Genomic DNA, 17,740 nt, shown 5'->3' with positions numbered 1-17,740 from the left:
CATCATCGATGAGCCCCGATGGCTGGTCCGGGTGCCTTGTGTCCTTTCCAGCCAGGAGCTCCCTGGGCCAGACTTGTTGGGGGGGGGGGGGGCACCCAGCCAACGGCACCCATTCACCCACCGCCCCAGATCAGGACCTTGGCAGGTGCTACCCTCAGAGACCAGACCGGAATCAAAATACAGTTGCAAAAAAAAGCAGGAAACTTTATTGAATTATCTTTTCTTTTTAGTAGAGAAGCTGAGAAGCCTGAGGAACCAGGTAAGGGAGAAGAGGAAGCCCACGGGGAGAGAAGCAGGGAGCGCCCGCCCTCAGGAAAGTGCGGGGCCAGGGAGCATCCTGCGGTCTCCCCCTTTCTCCAGCGGGGACCCATCAGTTCTCTCCTCTGGATGCTGAAGACAGAGGGAGAAGATGCCGAGTGGATTTAAAGCCTACCGGTGCCTGAAGTGCGGCGACCGGAAGAGTTGCTGCTGGTGGTGGTGACTGTGACGCTGGAGTTCCCTGAGACATGGAGGAGGCAAGACATACTTAAGCTGGAGAAGACCCACCTCGGCAGGTCAGGGTCCCCCAGGAGAGCCCCAAGCCCCCTCATGGGTCAAGTTGAAGGTCAGTTGATAGGGATTCATGTTATTGTCCCCAAAGCTAGTTCCTTCCAAAATATGCCAGTGGGATATATCCCAGTGGGCAGACCTAGCTATTTTGCAAAGAAAAGAGACGAGCAAATGGCCACATCCCGCAGAGCCCTCTCCCTCCCTACACTGGGGAGTCCAGCACAGCCTATCTCCCAGCCCCCCAGGGCAGTGAACAGGAGCCCGACTCATCCCTCCCCACCCTCCCCTGGGGTTCTCTCCTTACCTCCTGAGGAGGTCAGGCCAGCCATCCTGGGAGAGAGAAGAGAGGTCATGTGAGCAGAAGGCACCAGAGGACAGTGGCTCACCTGTCCCCAGGGGAGCAACTCAGATCATCCTTCAGAGCCCCTGAGTTGGGCTTTTTTACCACTCTGCCCTTAGCCAAAGGGGCAGCAGCTGGTACCTGCCAGGCCTGTCCGCTGTCTGTCTCGGGCCCCAAATCCAGCACATTTGTTGGAAGTTTTGTCCTCCTTCTGGTCCATTTGGTACCACTCCCTTCCCACAATCCCTCTCCCTGGGCCTACAAGGTTGGCCTGGTCCGTATAAACAGTCTGAAGGGAATTAAATCACCATATTCATAGCTTTGTTCAGCTGACCTGAACCCAAAGTAATATTCTTCCAATATGAGATGTTCTGTCCGTGGTCCCTATTCCTGCCCATCTAATCCAAAGGCCCAAGCTACAGAGTTTAAAGGGGCAGACCCTGCGGCCTGCTGAGGAAATGCCCCCACAGCCTGATTCTAGAAAACAGGGAGCTCTGGTCCTGGATCTGCATCCAGTCTAAGCTCAGAAGGTCCACTTCTGGGAGGGTCATGAGGACCTGATCCCTAAGGCCCTGCCCGCTCGGCTGTCCAAGGGCCCTGTGGTCACATTCCCAAGAGGGAGACTTGAGAGGCCCCTACCTGGCATCCTGGCCCTCCAGCAGGCTGCGGTAGGTGGCAATCTCCTGCTCCAGCCGCGACTTGATGTCCAGCAGCGTCTTGTACTCCTGGTTCTGGCACTCCATCTCACTGCGGAGTTCGCTCAGCTGGGCCTCCAGGCTGCCAATGAGCCCCTGGATCTGCTGCAGCTGTGTGGCGTAGCGGCACTCCGTATCTGCTACGGTGCCCTCCAGCCCGGCTTTCTGGGGGGGCGACAAAGAAGCAATGAGGGGAGCCCGGCCAGGCTAAGTTTGAGAGGCGGTGGCTGCCGGACGGAGGGCCTCGGGTGTACCATGCTGAGCTGGGACTGCAGCTCGATCTCCAGGCCCTGGAGTGTGCGCCTCAGCTCCGTGATCTCTGTCTTGCTGGTCTGGATCATGGCAGTGCTAGAGGTCACCTCCTTGGTCAGCTCTGCACTCTGAAATTAGAGCAGGAAAAAGGTCATGGAGGAGCCCCGTGGAAGGCCCTGGCAGCCCCCGGCTCCGTGGGGTAAGAGGGCTGGGCACCTTGCTGTGGAACCATTCCTCGGCATCCCGCCGGTTCTTCTCCGCCATGGCCTCATACTGCTCCCTCATCTCGGCCAGCACGCGGGTCAGGTCAATGCCCGGGGTGGCGTCCATCTCCACGTTGACCTGGCCTACCACCTGACTGCTGAACTCCTTCATCTCCTACAGCGACAGAAGAGGAAGACACATGATGCTCCCCGCCTGTCCTCCTCCTCCTCAGCTCTGAGGGCTTCCAACATGTTCCGGGAAGTGCTTCCGGGTCACCCAGCAGAAGGCTAAGTCTGGCTGTTCCCCTTTCTCACTAGAGGTGATTCAGCCATGGCAGCCTCTGCCGACCCTCACCTCCTCGTGGTTCTTCTTCAGGTAGGCCAGCTCCTCGTTCAGGCTCTCAATCTGCATTTCCAGGTCGGCCTTGGACAGGGTCAGCTCATCCAGCACCCGCCGCAGGCCATTGGTGTCGGCCTCCACGCTCTGGCGCAGGGCCAGCTCATTCTCGTACCTAAAGGATTTTTGTTGTTGTTGTTGTTGTTGTTGTTGGAAAAGCTACACAGAAATGATATTAGACCCTCCCCTACTTCTGCACTGGAGTCTCCAAGACCTTCATGCCTGGGATGCTCCGATTTCAGTATTCAGATGAGCCTCTGTCTCAAATAAAAGACAGTTTGGAAAGACCAGTGGGGACGAGGAACTCACTTGAGCCTGAAGTCATCCGCCGCTAGCCGGGCATTGTCAATCTCCAGGATGACCCGGTTGTTGTCGATGGTAGCCGCCAGGATCTGCAAAATACAAAGGGTCATCACGGGAGGGTCCAAGAGCTGGAGGAGGAGAAAGAGAAAACACAGGCGGGGCTGTTGACCTCAGACACCTGGGTGCCTGATAAGGCACCAGGATAAGGCCCTGCTCTCTGAGCTCGGTGAAGTGAGGGGCAGAGCAGGTCCCTCCTCTGAGTCTGTCACTCTGACATTCTATCTATGCCTGCTCATGATGGGGAAGATCGGAATGTACATTTCAGGGGAATGACCCTGCCCAGGACTTCTTTGGTTAGTCATGTCTTGAAGGCCTCGGACTAGCGACCTCTCTAGCTCACCATTGGGACAGCCTTCTCCTTAAGGTCAGGAGGGGGTCAGCCTGGGTCCACACAGCTCATAATAAGCTCACTGGAGCTGGCCTCCCGGCTGAGCAGAAGAGAGAGCCAATAAACACTCCCGTCCATTTGAATTCCTTGTCTAAACTCTCATATACCGAAGCAGTTAAAACCCACCCCACATAGCTGGGACCCAGCCCAGGCTGGTGGATTTCTGTTCCAACAAGCTGGGACCCCAGCGTGACAGACAGTCCTTGATGAAGCAATCTCAGCTCAGCTTAGCACAGCATGGGCCTCTGCCTCCCCCTCCTGCTCCTCCTAGCCAGCTGAGAATAACAGTTTAAATGGGACCCCTACAAAATCAACTAGTATTCCCAGACCAGTATTCCTTTCTCTGCTGATTTGAGTCATTCTTCATGGTTTTTAAAACTGTCATGGTTTCCAAACATCTCCGTGGGTTGGAATTATAGGGATCAAGTCATTAATAATAACATAACTGTTTAGGAAGCAGTAAAAATGTTGACGTGAGTAATAACAGTAAAAGAACGCGTTTGCGGAGCAGTGGCCTAAGAAAGCTTATCAGGGGGCGCCTGGGTGGCTCAGTGGGTTAAGCCGCTGCCTTCGGCTCAGGTCATGATCTCAGGGTCCTGGGATCGAGTCCCGCATCGGGCTCTCTGCTCGGCGGGGAGCCTGCTTCCCTCTCTCTCTCTGCCTGCCTTTCTGTCTACTTGTGATTTCTCTCTGTCAAATAAATAAATAAAATCTTAAAAAAAGAAAGAAAGAAAGAAAGAAAGCTTATCAGGAGTAGAGACGCTTGGTAGTAAAAGACTAGAATTTTCCTCCAAAGGCGGGGTGAGGATTCCACCACACTCCATCTTCTGGTCCTTTGGGATGCCGTGTTCCCTGGCCTTTGCAGCTCTGCCCTGCAGGAAGAAAGCTCGCCAACACCCGAGGACTCACCTTGTCACGGAGCTCCTCAATGGTCTTGAAGTAGGGGCTGTAGTCCCGCTCCGGGCTGCTGGGGCTCTGCTTCTGGTGCCAGTCCCGGATCTTGACCTCCAGCTCTGTGTTGGCCTCCTCCAGGGCCCGCACCTTCTCCAGGTAGGAGGCCAGGCGGTCGTTGAGGTTCTGCATAGTGATCTTCTCGTTGCCAGAAAGGAGGCCTCCATCACCACCACCGTAGTCACCAAAGCCACCGCCAAAACCCCCACCAAAGCCACCGCCAAGGCCACCTCCAAAGCCACCTCCAAGGCCACCTCCAAGGCCACCTCCAAAGCCACCTCCAAAACCACTACCAGCCCCTCCACCAAAGCCACAGCTCATGCCGCCCCCATAGCCCCCAGCTGAGCCCCCAGAGACAAAGCGGGTTGAGCAGGCAGAGACACTGCGGCCTCCTCCTAGCTGGCAAGAGCCACCCCCAAAACCACCACCATAGCTGGCGGAAGAGCTCTGCAGGCGGCAGCTCATGGTGAGAGCAAAAGAAGCAGCAGGTGTGGACAGGAGCGGGGCTTGGCCTGGGCCGAAGACTGTGGCTCTTCCCCAGAGTGGGTGCCTTTTATACTGTCCTCCAGCAGGTTGAACAATTGCCCCATCTTCTCTCCTCCCTTCCCCACCCTCTGACTGCTGCCAGCTGCACTCTGTTTCCCACAAGCCCAGTTACCTCTGCTCTCCAAGGTGGGTTGTGCCTTTGGGGGTGGCTTTTTTTTTTTTTTTTAAATCCTTAACAAAAGGGATGATTCAGAGGGCACAGTGTTCTGCCTGAGACTACCCTTTTGACAGCTGAATTCCACTTCAGCTCTGCACTTAGGGAGCTCACTCCACAGGCTCTCAGCTCCACCCAGTACTAGAATGGGGACAGAGGGTTTGCTCTTCTGGCCCCTCTACCAGTCCTCCACTCAGCCTGGAAAGCGGGGAGGTGACGAGGGACATCTCTCCTACACTGGGCAGCCCTCAGCCCCCTTCTTTCTATTTCTAAACCCTCAGACTAAGATGTTCTACATCCTTCTTAGCATTTCTCCTACTCCGGTGCTCCCAGCGAATCTGTGGACAAACTTGGCTTGGTCCTGTAGAATTGACCCCCTTGTAGCTGTTTAGGCTGATGGCGGGCAACGGGGGAGCACCAAGACAATCCGATAAAGTCCCAGTGACAAGGGAACTTAGGGACCTTCTAACACAGCGGGGGAAACTGAGGCACAGAATACAGAAGCAAGCAGCCCGGCACATCATAACATGACAGAGAACACACTCAGACCCCTCACCATAAGCAGGCACAGAGCTACATATACTCGCTGTGTCATTCAATCTTTGTAGCAACCTGGTGAGGCAGGTCCTACAACTACCCCATTTTACACAGGGGGAAATCAAGGCTTAAGAGTAGTCAGGACTAAAACCCAAGTTGGGTTCACACTGACACAAAGACTCCTTTTCTAGGTATATGATTCATACGGTAAATTGTACAAACTATTAGTGTCCAACTCCATGCATGCTTACCTATGTAGGAAGCCTCAAACACGTGTACCCAGCACCCAGAACATTTGCAGCACTCCATAAAGCGCCCTGTACCCTTTCCCAGTCAATTACCTACACCCCCTGCCCCTAACGAGACCACGATTCCCACTTCTGCCCCCCTAGATTAATTCGAAGATCTCGGCTAAGAGCTCTTTTTCTCCCTAGAGAACGTTTGACATTTCAGTTGCAACAACAGGGGGATCCTACAGGTATCTAGAGGACAGAGACCAGGGATACTACTAAATATCCTACCATGCCCAGGACAGCCCCCAAAACAAAGAATTCCCCAGCCCAAAAGGTCAATGGTATGGAGTTGAGAAGGGCTGGATCAGACTGCCCCCAGGATTCAATCATACCCTTATATCAGCTGCTTTCGAGGCGTGGTTGAGCCCGGAAAGGAAGTCTTGGAATGCCTAACAGGGCTCCTTCTAGCCCCCCGGTCACGGAACACCTGTCCAGCTTGTGAGCGCTTGACCAAGAGCCACATGGGAGGATATAGTCTCTGCCGAGGAGCCTCAGATGTAGCTAAAACTCAAGGACTGCTTAATCTCCCTGCCAGAGAAGGCTTCAGGCCCGAATAAAAGGGCCTAGAGGTGGCCTCTCAGAGCCCAAGTTAAATGGAGAAGTTTCCAGGGCTAAGAATAGAGAACTCTGGACTCAGGCTCCAACTCCCACTCACCAAGGCGGCCAAACTTACCATGAATGGCCTCTCAGGGGCAGCCTGCTAGCCCACAGCAGCCAGGGGGTCTGCACCAGGCTAAGGACTAGGGTAGGGTGACCCAGGCTCGAAGTGATCCTGAGAACCCCTTTGCTGATTCAGCAAGCCAGGAAACAAGGCTCAGAGTCAGGGCTTTCCTGCCCTTCGTCTTCTGCAGGGAAGGAAGGAGGCCTGTGTTTCATCCAGCAGCTGTCAGCACCAGGGAGGGGGCCATGGCATGCTTGGGGTCTCACAGGGAAGCCAGGGTTTCAGGCTGACCTCTGACCCTGCCCAGCCCTCCTGCCCCAAACTGACAGCTCAGCGCTCCCTCTCTCTGAAAAGCTGTGTGATTCAGCCCAAAGCAGGAGCTCTCAGGCTCTCCCTCTCTTCTCGCTCTCAGTAGAGGATCAAAACTGACAAAAAGGTGATTAATAAAACCTGCCAGGCCTGGAGTGACGATCCTCCCCCCCAGGGCTGACAGTGGGCTGAGACCAACGCCTCTTAGAGGAACAATGCCCCAGATCCTCCAAAGTCCCAGTAGTACAAACACAGGGGGGTGGCGACATGCCTCCCTTGCAGGGTCAGGGCACGGTCTCTCCCCTCCCCTCCCGTCCCCTCCCTGAGCAGGCACTTACAGTGCATAACACAGGAATGTCTTCCTCTGACCCACGGTGAACCCCAGGGCCCTTCTGGAGGAAGCTGTGCAAGGACCCATCCTGGGGCCCCAGTTTCACCGCTCCTGGCCCTGCTCCTGATGGGGTAGGAAAAAAGTCCTGGGGCAGAGACCCCCTTCTTTGGTTTCTGACAAAATCACACCAACGTCGTAAGAGGAGGGGAAGCCACATGTGTGAGCAGCCCCACAAACAAGGCGGGCTTCTCACACTGTCACTGGGTCCTCACGACAGTGGGCAAGGGGTGTTCTTGGCCCCATCTTACAGCTGAGGTTCGGGGAGGCTGAGTTACTTGCTCAAGGTCACCATGAAGGCAAGGTTCAAAGCTCGTCTCTGGCTCTCTCTACCCCGACTAATGGTGCCTTGGAGCCTTGATGTGAACTCGGTAGATGATCTCTGAATGTTACATTCTGTATTTTTTAAAGATAATAAGATGACATTAGCTAATATTTCTTGAATGCTGTGTTAGACACTCTACCTGTGTAACCTCAAAAGAACCCTATGGCATTGGGCACAACCCCTTTTCACCTGAGGACGCTGAAACCCAGAAAAGTCTAAATTCCTTGCCCAAGATGCAAACCTCTGGCTCCAGGGTCTGCATCCTTCTTCCCGCCTGCCTGCTAACCCCCCTTCAGGCCAGCCTCAGCGCCACCCCACCCAAGCAGGAGTGTCCTCTGTCACCCACCATGCTCCCAGGTTTCCTGACACTGCAGGCCCAGCAGCTAGAGGGTCCTGTTTCCCACAGCAGCTGGGCCTGTGCAGCTGAAGGCCTGACGGAGCAGCCTGACTTCTATCTGTCCTACTGTGAGCTCCAAAGCTTGGGGGCTTGCGAGGTACTCAGTGCAGAATGTCAAAGACAGAGTTGTGCCAGACCCAGAATGCCAAGGCCCAAGGCAGTAGGAAGCAAGGAGAAAGATGCGGCTTTCCATCTCTACCACCAGCTCCCCGGGGGCCTTATGTTGAATGATTTCTAAGTCTTCCTGTGCAATGCCTTGCTGGGTCTCTGGTTCTCAAGGACTTGTCCAAAGTTGCCAGATTGTTCACCTGCACAGCTGAGGCTTCGATCCTGTCCCCCCAGCTCTGAATTCAGGGACCCTCGATTGGCTCTTGGATCGGGCTCCTCCCTCCCTCCTGTTTCCCTAGACCACATAGGGTCTAGAGCCCAGGATGGCTGACCCACCTCCCAAAATGTTTCGAGGCTCCCCCACGGAGAAAAGGAGCCACTCATGAAAATCCGACCTTCCCCAGACAGTGAAGCTGGGCCGTCTGGTCAGCCACCCTCACCCTCAGAAACACCTGCTTCCCATAGCAGTACTCAGCAGCCTTCTCCTGCCAAGTGTCAAGGCCCCCAGTCTTCACATACCTATAATCCCCAGCTTTCTAAAATCCTTTACACCACCCGGGGTTCCCAGGAACCCAGGGAGGTTGTCAGAGGCTTTGAATTAGGTGGAACTGAGTTTCAACCCTGTATCTGCCATCGACTGGCTATGTGACCCTGGGAAAGTTACTCAACCTTTCAGTGGTTTGGTGGCCATGGCTGAAAACCAGACATTAGATGAGTTAGCATTGGAGAAGCGCCTGACTTGTGGGAAAACTTGTCAGGCAGAAGGTTGCTAGCCAGGCTCTTCCTTTTACAAAGGAGGAATTTCAAATTCATCCTAGGGTCGTGACCTGTCCTGGGCCTCCGTTCTGGGCCAGTTTGCTGTGCTTCCCTCTCTGGTCCCTTCAGCCAGCAAGGTGCCCACAAGGACCAGACAAGTGACAGTTGGTGGCATTCGTATCTTATTTCCCCAACTCAGCTTTACATTCCCTGAGGAAAAGGTCTTTGAGTAGCAGCCCCTAATACTACTCCTGGCAGAGGGAAGCTATCAAATGCCTAAGAAGCAGGTTCAGGGAGACTTTGCTGGCTTTAGGGGAGAGGAGATGGGGACCCAGACAAGTATCCAGTGGGGTCATCCGCGCCGCAAATCTCATGGAAGAAGCTGCTAACCCCTGATTTCCCCCTATGCTGTCAGCTGCCTGTGCAGGGACAGGTGACCACCAGGCCCACACTCACCCAAATACAGGCCCACACTAGGAAATGTCCAGAGCCATGTCTAAGGCAGGAAAAAACAAAGGAGAAGCAAGGTCATGCATTAATTCAACAAATATTTATGAAGCTCCCACTCCGAGAGCTCAGAAGTGCAAGGAGGAGACACTGCCCCTGCTGTCACCGATCTCACAGGCCAGGTTCCCCTCGGAGGTCCCACGATACAGATGAACTCATAGAGAACCTTGAGTCTGGTCCAGCCAGCCTCCCCAGTTTAAAGCTGAGGACACTGAGACCTGGAGAGGGTCAGGGACCTGGCAAAATCCCCAGGGAGCTGCGTAGTCATGTCCCTGTGCCTGCTCTGGGAAGACTAGCCTCGCCTGAGACTAGCCTACGTCCCTAATGCCTGGCCCCAAAGCTAGCCTCTCTCTCAGGGGGAAGGGAGGCCTGCTGCCTGCTTCCCAGATTGGTTGGAAACCAAGCCTGACCTCAGCCCAGGGGCAGGCAGAAGGCGGGCCATCTCTGCCCAAAGACTATTTAAAGGGCTCAGCCAGGAACAAGCTATCTTGGGGTGTGAGCGTCTCTCTCCAGGGTCAGGCAGGAAACAGGATACAGCAAGTCCAAGGACCTCTCTCGGACCCCAGGATCCCTGGAGAGCAGGAATGGGCCCTCCAAGGAACAGAAGCAGCTTCCCCTCTCCAGCCCAGGGTCTGGCCTGAGAGAAAGCCCGCTGGATGAGGGGGGAAACCCCACCTTGCGTCTCTGCAGCTTTGCAGAGGTTATTTTGGCAAACTACGGGCTGAGGAAACCCTTGGTGGGTTGCTTTGAAGATCTGAGACTCCTCAAGAGAGCCCCGGAGGCCAGTGAAGCAGGAGCAGCAATCAGGCCGTTGGGCCTGGGAGACCCAGGAAGGGGTCTGGCCGTTTTCAGGATGTCAGGGACATGACAGCTTCAGCAGGAGCTTAAGCCCTGTCTGCGAGAGACTGAGAATGATCTTTTTAGCAGTAATGGCTGGATGACATTTGAACAGGCTTCCCAAGAGGTGAAGAAAGGGGCTTCAGATTAACACACCCTCCTAAGAAAGATGTTGCCAGAGCCACCTGGGTGGCTCAGTGGGTTAAAGCCTCCGCCTTTGGCTCAGGTCATGATCCTGGGGTTTTGGGATCCAGCCCCACATTGGGGTCTCTGCTCAGCAGGGGGCCTGCTTCCCCCCCCCCCCACCCTCCTCTCCACTTACTTGTGATCTCTGTCAAATAAATAAATAAAATCTTTAAAGGAAGGAAGGAAGGAAGGAGGAAGGAAAGAAAGAAGGAAAAGAAAGAAATATGTTGCCAGTTTCCGTGACCTGCACGACATCCAGGAAAAAGCAAAGGTTTGAACGCAGAGAGACCAGTCCCAGGCCTAGCCTCACGGATTCCTGGCTCATGCCCTCAATACCACACTTTTACAAAACCTCTGGGGGAGCAAATCAGATGCTATCCATTGAATGCTCTGCCCAGAGCCCTGCATAGTGTAGATGTTTAATAAGTTCTGTTTTGTTCCTCCAGCCCCAGAGAAGTCTGGCCTCAGAGTGTGTACTCAGGAGATGTATTCTAGATTAAATCTTCCCCAGAAAAAAAAACAGGTGCCCTGCCCTCTCCAAACAGGATTGCTGGACAAGGAGTTTCACCCAGCAAGACTCATGGAGGCCCTCTCAGAGGGCCTGAATCTCCCCCCGAAAATGATCTGACTCTCAGGAGAAGAGAGGAACCTCCAACCTCCTCTTCCCAGCAGGACTAAGAAACCGGTTTTCCCTCTCCCCTCAGTCCTCACCAGAGCCTAGCCCAGCCACAGCACCGAGAGTTCTCGGCTTCCTCATTCCTTGCCCTCTGTCTGGGGTTATGAATCCCTGAGGAACCAGTGTCAGACCTGAGGCAGCAAATTAAGTGTGTGTGAATGTGGCTGCTCCAGTGAGCCCAAGGTCAGAGATGCTGGGTATGGGGGATCAGGAGCAGGGTTTGGACTGAGGAGGACAATAGGGGTTGATGTTTCTTTGGACTTAAGCTTGGAAAAATCTTGGAGGGCTTCCTGGAGTTGGTGTCTTTCCCTCTGATTTCCCCTTAATTGCTTTATGGGAAGGAGATTGTGACTTCAGGGGGTGAGAGGGTGGATAAGGTCCCTCTTTGCAGAAGGCAGAGATGTTGGGTGGCTCAGTCACTCTGGAGGTCAGGTGTGCCTGGAGGGGAAAAAAAGGGAGGTTCTAGGAACACATGTGGGAGGGCCAGAAATAAGGAGGAAGGTCCTGGCAATGACCTGTGAAGGGCTAAGGCCTGGGCTCCCGGAACAAGCGGTGGACTTTGAGTCATGCAGATATGGGGCCAGTCCCAGCCCTGTTGTTCACTATAATCCATGAGGTCCCTGGCAAAGTCATTCACCTCTCTGACTTCCTCATCTCTCAGATGGGAATCATAAATCCTGACCACCCACAATCACATTAAACAAGACCCATGGGTGGGGTTGCCTAGCACAGTGCCAACCCACACAAGGGTGAACCAATACAATCTATACAGTCAATTGTTTGGTAAATAATTGTTCAAAGCGACAAGTACAGTGTTGGGTGCACCCAGATGTTCTGAGGACAACCCCAACTCCTGCTTCCATGATCACTGGTTGGAATAAGCCAGAACAGCAAGTCACCTGTGCAGCCTGAGTTGGTCCTAGGTGCCCTAGGCACCCCAAAGAGTGAATTAGGACCATACAGGGAAAAAGCCAAAGTAAAAAGAGATGTCAGCCTGTGAGTCCTAGACCCACAAGGTCCCCAACAAGAAAAACTGGACATACTACCAAAGATATTTGCAAAAGGAAAAGCAATTCTTTATTGCATGGACACATGGCACAAACAACCTTGTTACACAATCCAGCGGCTTCCTGCCGGTTGCTGCTCAAAAGCAGATGGGGAGAGCTGGAGGGGAGGGGGAGGGGGAGCACTCAACAAAGAGAGCTTCACCCTTTGAAAGCAGGGACTAGGGTTTGCTCTTCTGGCCCCTCTAGCCAGTCCTCCACTCAGCCTGGGAATCGGGGAGGTGACGAGGGACATCTCTGCTAGACCGGGCACTCAGACCTCTCTCTTGCGAGAAGAAACCACCTTCCCGTCCACTGTCTCCTCGACATTGAGGCGAACTTTGCCGCTGCCACTGCCTCCCAGGGATGCTGTAGGAAGAAGGAGCAAGCTTCAGAGTGGGGGACCCTCACTTTTCTCCCTCCCAAGGCAGCCAGGACCTTGGCTAAGCTCAGGGAGAACTGGACAGCACCCCGGAGAATGGCCACTGGCCGATCCTTCCAGAGTGGCCAGGAGGTCTGGTGTTGAGTCACTCATCATAGAGGCAGCTGGTAGCAAGTTATGCCCCGCAGTGAGCAAGAAAGCCAGGGATTTAACTGCAAGTGAACAGGAAGTGACTGGGGGCCTCTTAGCATTAAATGCAAGAAGGTGGGCCCTGAGTGGGCCCTGGGAAGCTATTCCTTTGACAAAGCCTGCTCAAGCTGAAAGGTTCTCAAGAAATCTTTAACCCCCACTCTGCTGGGGCTGATAGAGGGTCCCTGTGGAAGAGATGTAGATGGGCATGTCCCTGCCCAACTGGCATGTTGGGTGTCTTTCTCCTTCCAGCCCATTCCAGAGGGAACGGTGGCTTCAACAGCCCCCTTGCCACCCCACTCAGGAAGCCTGAAGCCTTCTTACCTTCTCTGGCGCCAATGCCAGCCATCCTGAAAGAGAGGGGAAGCTGATGTAAGAGAAGGGCGTGAGCCCGGGTCTCCGGAAGGGAGTCCCCGGTGGCTGGCCAAGCAATCCACTCCAGCGGCCCCCACCACCAGCCGCACATGTGACTTCTCTAGAGGCTGGGACATCCTGAAAGCCTGTCCACACCTGCCACCCTCAAGCAGATAGATTCCGAATCACACTAACACCCCATCCGCTTCCTTTTCGCTGTCCCACTGCTGTCCGGGGAAGACCAGCCGGCCCCTCCCTCATCCCTCCCCCCTGCACTCTCGCCCCCACCTGGCGTCCTGGCCCTCCAGCAGGCTGCGGTAGGTGGCGATCTCCTGCTCCAGCCGCGACTTGATGTCCAGCAGCGTCTTGTACTCCTGGTTCTGGCACTCCATCTCATTGCGGAGCTCGCTCAGCTGGGCCTCCAGGCTGCTGATGAGCCCCTGGATCTGCTGCAGTTGTGTGGCGTAGCGGCACTCCGTCTCAGCCAGTGAGCCCTCCAGCCCGGTTTTCTGGGGGCGGGCAGCAGATCAACAGACTTATCAGGCCAGGAAAGAAGCTGCCGCAGCATGTGAACCAGCATTGAATGGAGGACAGGGGAGCCCCTCGGCCGGGGCTTGGGAACCCAAGACTTAACCAGCCCTGGATGATGGGAAAGGCCAGGTGGCACTGGGGCAGGCTGGGGCAGGCTGCAGGTGAGCTGGGGGGGCAGGTGGCCCTACCATGCTGAGCTGGGACTGCAGCTCGATCTCCAGCCCCTGCATCGTGCGCCTCAGGTCTGTGATCTCCGTCTTGCTGGTCTGGATCATCTCTGTGTTGGAGGCCACCTCCTTGTTCAGCTCCTCTGTCTGTGGGTCACACACAAGACTAGTGAAGCCCACAGGCATCCTAGGAGACCTGGGGAGCTGGGGCAGGGCTGCGAGGTCAGGCCCACCTTGCTGAAGAACCAGGCCTCGGCGTCCCGTCGGTTCTTCTCCGCCATGGCCTCATACTGCTCCCTCATCTCGGCCAGCACGCGGGTCAAGTCCACGCCTGGTGCCGCGTCCATCTCCACGTTGACCTGGCCGGCCAGCTGGCTGCCGTACTCCTTCATTTCCTGCAGGGTGGACAGGGCCCGTTTAGGGACAGCGGGCTGACGGGAGAGCTGGGAGCCTAGGTTCCCACAGGCCCATCCTGGCTTTGTCCCTAACTCACTGCACACCCTTCGCATTCCTGTGTACCCACCCCAGCCTCTGTTTCCTGCTGAAGGTGAAGAGGTTCAATCACGTGGGCCCCTTGGCTCTGAGGGCCTCTCTTCCTTGCCAGATGCTACAGGAGGACCTCAAGACAGTGTAACCCCCTGTCTGAGCTCATGACACAAATCAAGACAGCAGGTCACACTGGCCCCCTGACCCAGCTATGGATCTGAGAAGGAAAGGGGTCCTGGGTCCCCAAAGGATAATACCCTTTGTTCTCCATGGGGATCCCTGTTTTGCTAGAGGGGAGCATATCTGAATCACTAAGCCCTTCTGCTAACTAGAAGGAGGTGCCGGGGCCCCACTCTGCCTCCCACCTCCAGCAGCCCTGCCAACCCTCACCTCCTCGTGGTTCTTCTTCAGGTAGGCCAGCTCCTCGTTCAGACCCTCAATCTGCATCTCCAGGTCGGCCTTGGCCAAGGTCAGCTCGTCCAGCACCCGGCGCAGACCGTTGATGTCGGCCTCCACGCTCTGGCGCAGGGCCAGCTCGTTCTCGTACCTGGGAAGAGAGAGGGAGCCCAGAGGAAGGAAGGGGCTGTTGGAGCTGCAGGAAGGAAAGAAGGCCGAGAAGGGAGGCGGGGAGGCGGGGTATCCAGGAGGGGAAAGGAGGCAGGAGCGCACTTGAGCCTAAAGTCATCCGCCGCCAGCCGGGCGTTGTCGATCTCCAGGATGACCCGGTTGTTGTCAATGGTGGCCGCCAGGATCTGCAGGAGACAGGGAGTCGGCCCCTGGAGCAGTGTTCTGTCTTGCCTGGTGTCTCCCCACCCTGTGCCCCAGGTCAGACCCCTGGCCGACAGTCTCCCCACTGACACCAGACCCAGAAGCCTGTAGGCTCCCCAAGACAGAGTTCAGACGCCCCTCAAGTACCCACATGAGGTCTTCCTGCACGCCACCCTTCCTTGGCCGTGAAAGACCAAGGAATCCAGAGTGCCCAGACTCCCCTGTGGGAACTGTCTGGCCAGGAGGGGTTGTGGTGGGGTTCAGGGGGCTCTAACAATAGCCCTCTCAGGGATAGTCCACCAGCCTGCCCCGGTCACTGGACTCCAGCACACCTGGACACAGCCATGGACCCACAGAACATCCCCACAGCCAGGAGAACCCCAGAGGGCAGGTCAGAAAGGCATGCTGCAGCTGAGGAAACTGGTCCAAGTGGGCTGGAAGGGTGAGTAAGTGACAGGCAGAGCACATCATGAGTTCGAGGTATTCTAAGCCCGAATACTGCTTTGGGCACCAAAGATATCCTCAAAGGGTGAGGCAGGTGGTCCTGACCTTCTGGGCTCCTGAGGCAACACTTAACCATTCTTGCAAAAGAAGCAAAGAGGGACTGGATGCAGAGCCCTGCTGGCGTGTGTCACTGCCCCCACCTCGGACCCCCTGGTCCTGACCAGTCTTGGGATCTTCCCACACCACCAGATGGAGCGGATGTGTGCCAGCATCCCCACCGGGAAAGCGCTCCCTGCTCTCCAAGCTATACACCGACACTCACTGCCCAGGCAGGAAAGCATTTCCTTGAGGCAACTGGAGCGCTGATGTTACAGACCTGGGCACGCACCAGCCACCTGCTCCCGTCTCCCTGCCACCTGAGGACTCACCTTGTCACGGAGCTCCTCAATGGTCTTGAAGTAGGGGCTGTAGTCCCGCTCCGGGCTGCTGGGGCTCTGCTTCTGGTACCAGTCCCGGATCTTGACCTCCAGCTCTGTGTTGGCCTCCTCCAGGGCCCGCACCTTCTCCAGGTAGGAGGCCAGGCGGTCGTTGAGGTTCTGCATAGTGATCTTCTCATTGCCAGAAAGGAGGCCTCCATCACCACCACCGTAGTCACCGAAGCCACCGCCAAAACTCCCACCAAAGCCACCTCCAAGGCCACCCCCAAAACCACTACAAGCCCCTCCACCGAAGCCGCAGCTCATGCCGCCCCCATAGCCCCCTCCTGACCCCGAGGAGACGAACCTAGCAGAAGAAGCCGAAATAGTGCGGCTTCCACCGCCCCCACAGAGACTCCCCCCACCAAAGCCACCTCCCCCAACCCGGAGGGGGCCCCCCCTTGGTAGAGCCACCCCCAAAGGTGGAGGAAGAGGTCTGCAGAAATGTGGTGCTCATGGCTGGGTGGCTGGGGAGTTCTCAGCAAGCACAGAGGCGCTGGCGAGGAGGAGGCTGGGCTGAGAGCGGAGCGCTGCCCTGTCACCCCCCAGCCTGGGGCTCCTTATATACCCCTCCGAGGGGGTTGTGGGACCGTGTCTCCTCCCCCAAAGGGAGGCCAACTCCCTTGTTCAAACGGGACTGCCTGCACACTTCTTCAAGGCTGAAGTGGAGTCTCTCTTTCTTTTTTTTTCAATGCAACAAAAGAGATGATTCAGAATGAATGGTGTTTTGCCCCCAGGGCCATGGTTTTAACACTTCGCTGGCAGGTTATCTCCACACTCTGGGAGAACCTGGAGAGTAGCGAGTAGTGGGGAGAGTAGCGGGGAGCAAAGCCGTGTCACCCTACAGCTCCCAGGGGTGGAGCAGCTCAGGCCCCATCTGTCCTCACCAGACTTCTCTGCTGCCACCAGGCCAGGACCCTCCCCCCAAGGCGGCTAGCTCCCCTCTCTCAGTTTGAGGAGAGTGCTCTGTGTTGTCCCACTCTCAGACTCCAGGGAAAGCAGTGGCCTGGGGGTGGGGGGATGAGTGGGGGGAAGCTTTGCAGGGCTTCTGGGGACAGGCTGGGTGGGAGGTCATGGGTCAATTTCCAACTAAGGTGATCAGAGAGGCCTACACATGTCACTTCCCTGACAGATCAGGACTCTCCTCCGCCAAGCCTCTTCCCCTTCCCCCCCCCCCACCCCCAGCCCCCAGCCCCGTTGGCCTGGCACTCTCACAAAGGCCAGGAGGCTCAGGGCTGACAAGGCGCTGATTGATAATCCCGCCACCTGCCAACCGCACATGTCCCTGAACCTTTGCTTGCTCCCGGGACGCGTCGGGGCAAACCTCTGCAGATAAGACTGAAGCACAGTCCAGAAAACCCCTGCCTTCTCCAGAGGGAGGCATGTTCCTGCAGAGCAGGGCCACATGAACTCCTTTTGTCCCATCAAGCGCTTTGGGGCTGGGGAGGGACCTGACTCCGAGGGCTCTATGTGCCTGAGTGTTGGGAGGGAGGATTCAGGGACGCCTGGCAGGCAGATTGGAAGACACCTCTTCTCAGAAAAGGACGCTGAGGCCAGAGAGGGAAGCTGAATGACCAGGGGCCTGTTTCAGGGATACATAATATACAAATCCTGGCCAGCCAGCACCGGCTCCAGGGCTCCAGGGGAGCGGGGGTGCTAGGGAGGGAAGCAAAGCTGATCTGAAGAATCAGAAGGATACTTGGTCGAGAGCTGACGTGCAGTGAGCTCTGGAGTCCCTCCAGCGGTTCAAATCCTGGCTCCATCAGTTACTACCTGTGAAACCCGTGGCATGTTCCGGGGGCAAGGGGCACTCTCAGCTTCCACCAGAGGCCTGAGAGCCCCCAGCCTGCCTCCTCCTGCCTCCCTATCTTCTAAAGAAGCAGACAGTGGGGCTCAGGACCTGCGGTTCCCCTGCGAGCTGGGGTGGTACAAGGAGCTCAGGCCGAGGTGAGTGGGGGTGGATGAGCCGGCCTCTGAGCACTGAGCGCAGACAGGGCGGTATTGTCTCGTGAGTGGGTGGGTATTGTCTTTTCCTCCGAAAGAAAAATAATCAAACTCAGATCAGCCTCAGCTCATTAAAGC

At 56.0% G+C, this 17,740-nt stretch overlaps 2 protein-coding genes across 2 annotated transcripts; both read right to left on the bottom strand.

Annotated features, from left to right (window-relative positions):
- Positions 1–227: 227 nt before the first annotated feature.
- Positions 228–4,644, bottom strand: LOC132004409 (keratin, type I cytoskeletal 13). The gene is made up of 8 exons (XM_059380820.1): positions 4,097–4,644; positions 2,746–2,828; positions 2,395–2,551; positions 2,053–2,214; positions 1,839–1,964; positions 1,529–1,749; positions 854–879; positions 228–499 (listed from the first exon to the last, which is right to left on the bottom strand). Exons 1-8 carry the CDS (start codon positions 4,601–4,603, stop codon positions 423–425), a joined length of 1,359 nt encoding a protein of 452 aa, XP_059236803.1. The 5' UTR covers positions 4,604–4,644; the 3' UTR covers positions 228–422.
- Positions 4,645–11,870: 7,226 nt separating this feature from the next.
- KRT15 (keratin 15) lies at positions 11,871–16,198 on the bottom strand. Its single transcript, XM_059378880.1, is given in 9 exon segments — positions 11,871–12,230; positions 12,757–12,782; positions 13,075–13,295; positions 13,506–13,631; positions 13,718–13,879; positions 14,361–14,517; positions 14,640–14,722; positions 15,611–16,060; positions 16,062–16,198. Coding segments are annotated over 9 exon segments (1,374 nt in total). The 5' UTR covers positions 16,116–16,198; the 3' UTR covers positions 11,871–12,135.
- Positions 16,199–17,740: the final 1,542 nt, after the last annotated feature.

Source organism: Mustela nigripes, chromosome 16 (assembly GCF_022355385.1).
Source record: "Mustela nigripes isolate SB6536 chromosome 16, MUSNIG.SB6536, whole genome shotgun sequence".
NCBI classification, from domain to species: domain Eukaryota; kingdom Metazoa; phylum Chordata; class Mammalia; order Carnivora; family Mustelidae; genus Mustela; species Mustela nigripes.
The sequence above is the reverse complement of the archived record's forward strand: the minus strand, read 5'-3'. Positions and strand labels throughout refer to the sequence as shown.

Excerpts from the sequence above, each read along its gene's own strand:
- LOC132004409 (XM_059380820.1), bottom strand. The coding sequence starts at position 4,603 with ATGAGCTGCCGCCTGCAGAGCTCTTCCGCCAGCTATGGTGGTGGTTTT. Across the intron at positions 2,829-4,096 it reads TTGAGGAGCTCCGTGACAAG|ATCCTGGCGGCTACCATCGA; the intron begins GTGAGTCCTCGG and ends TGTATTTTGCAG. Across the intron at positions 2,215-2,394 it reads TGAAGAAGAACCACGAGGAG|GAGATGAAGGAGTTCAGCAG; the intron begins GTGAGGGTCGGC and ends CTGTCGCTGTAG.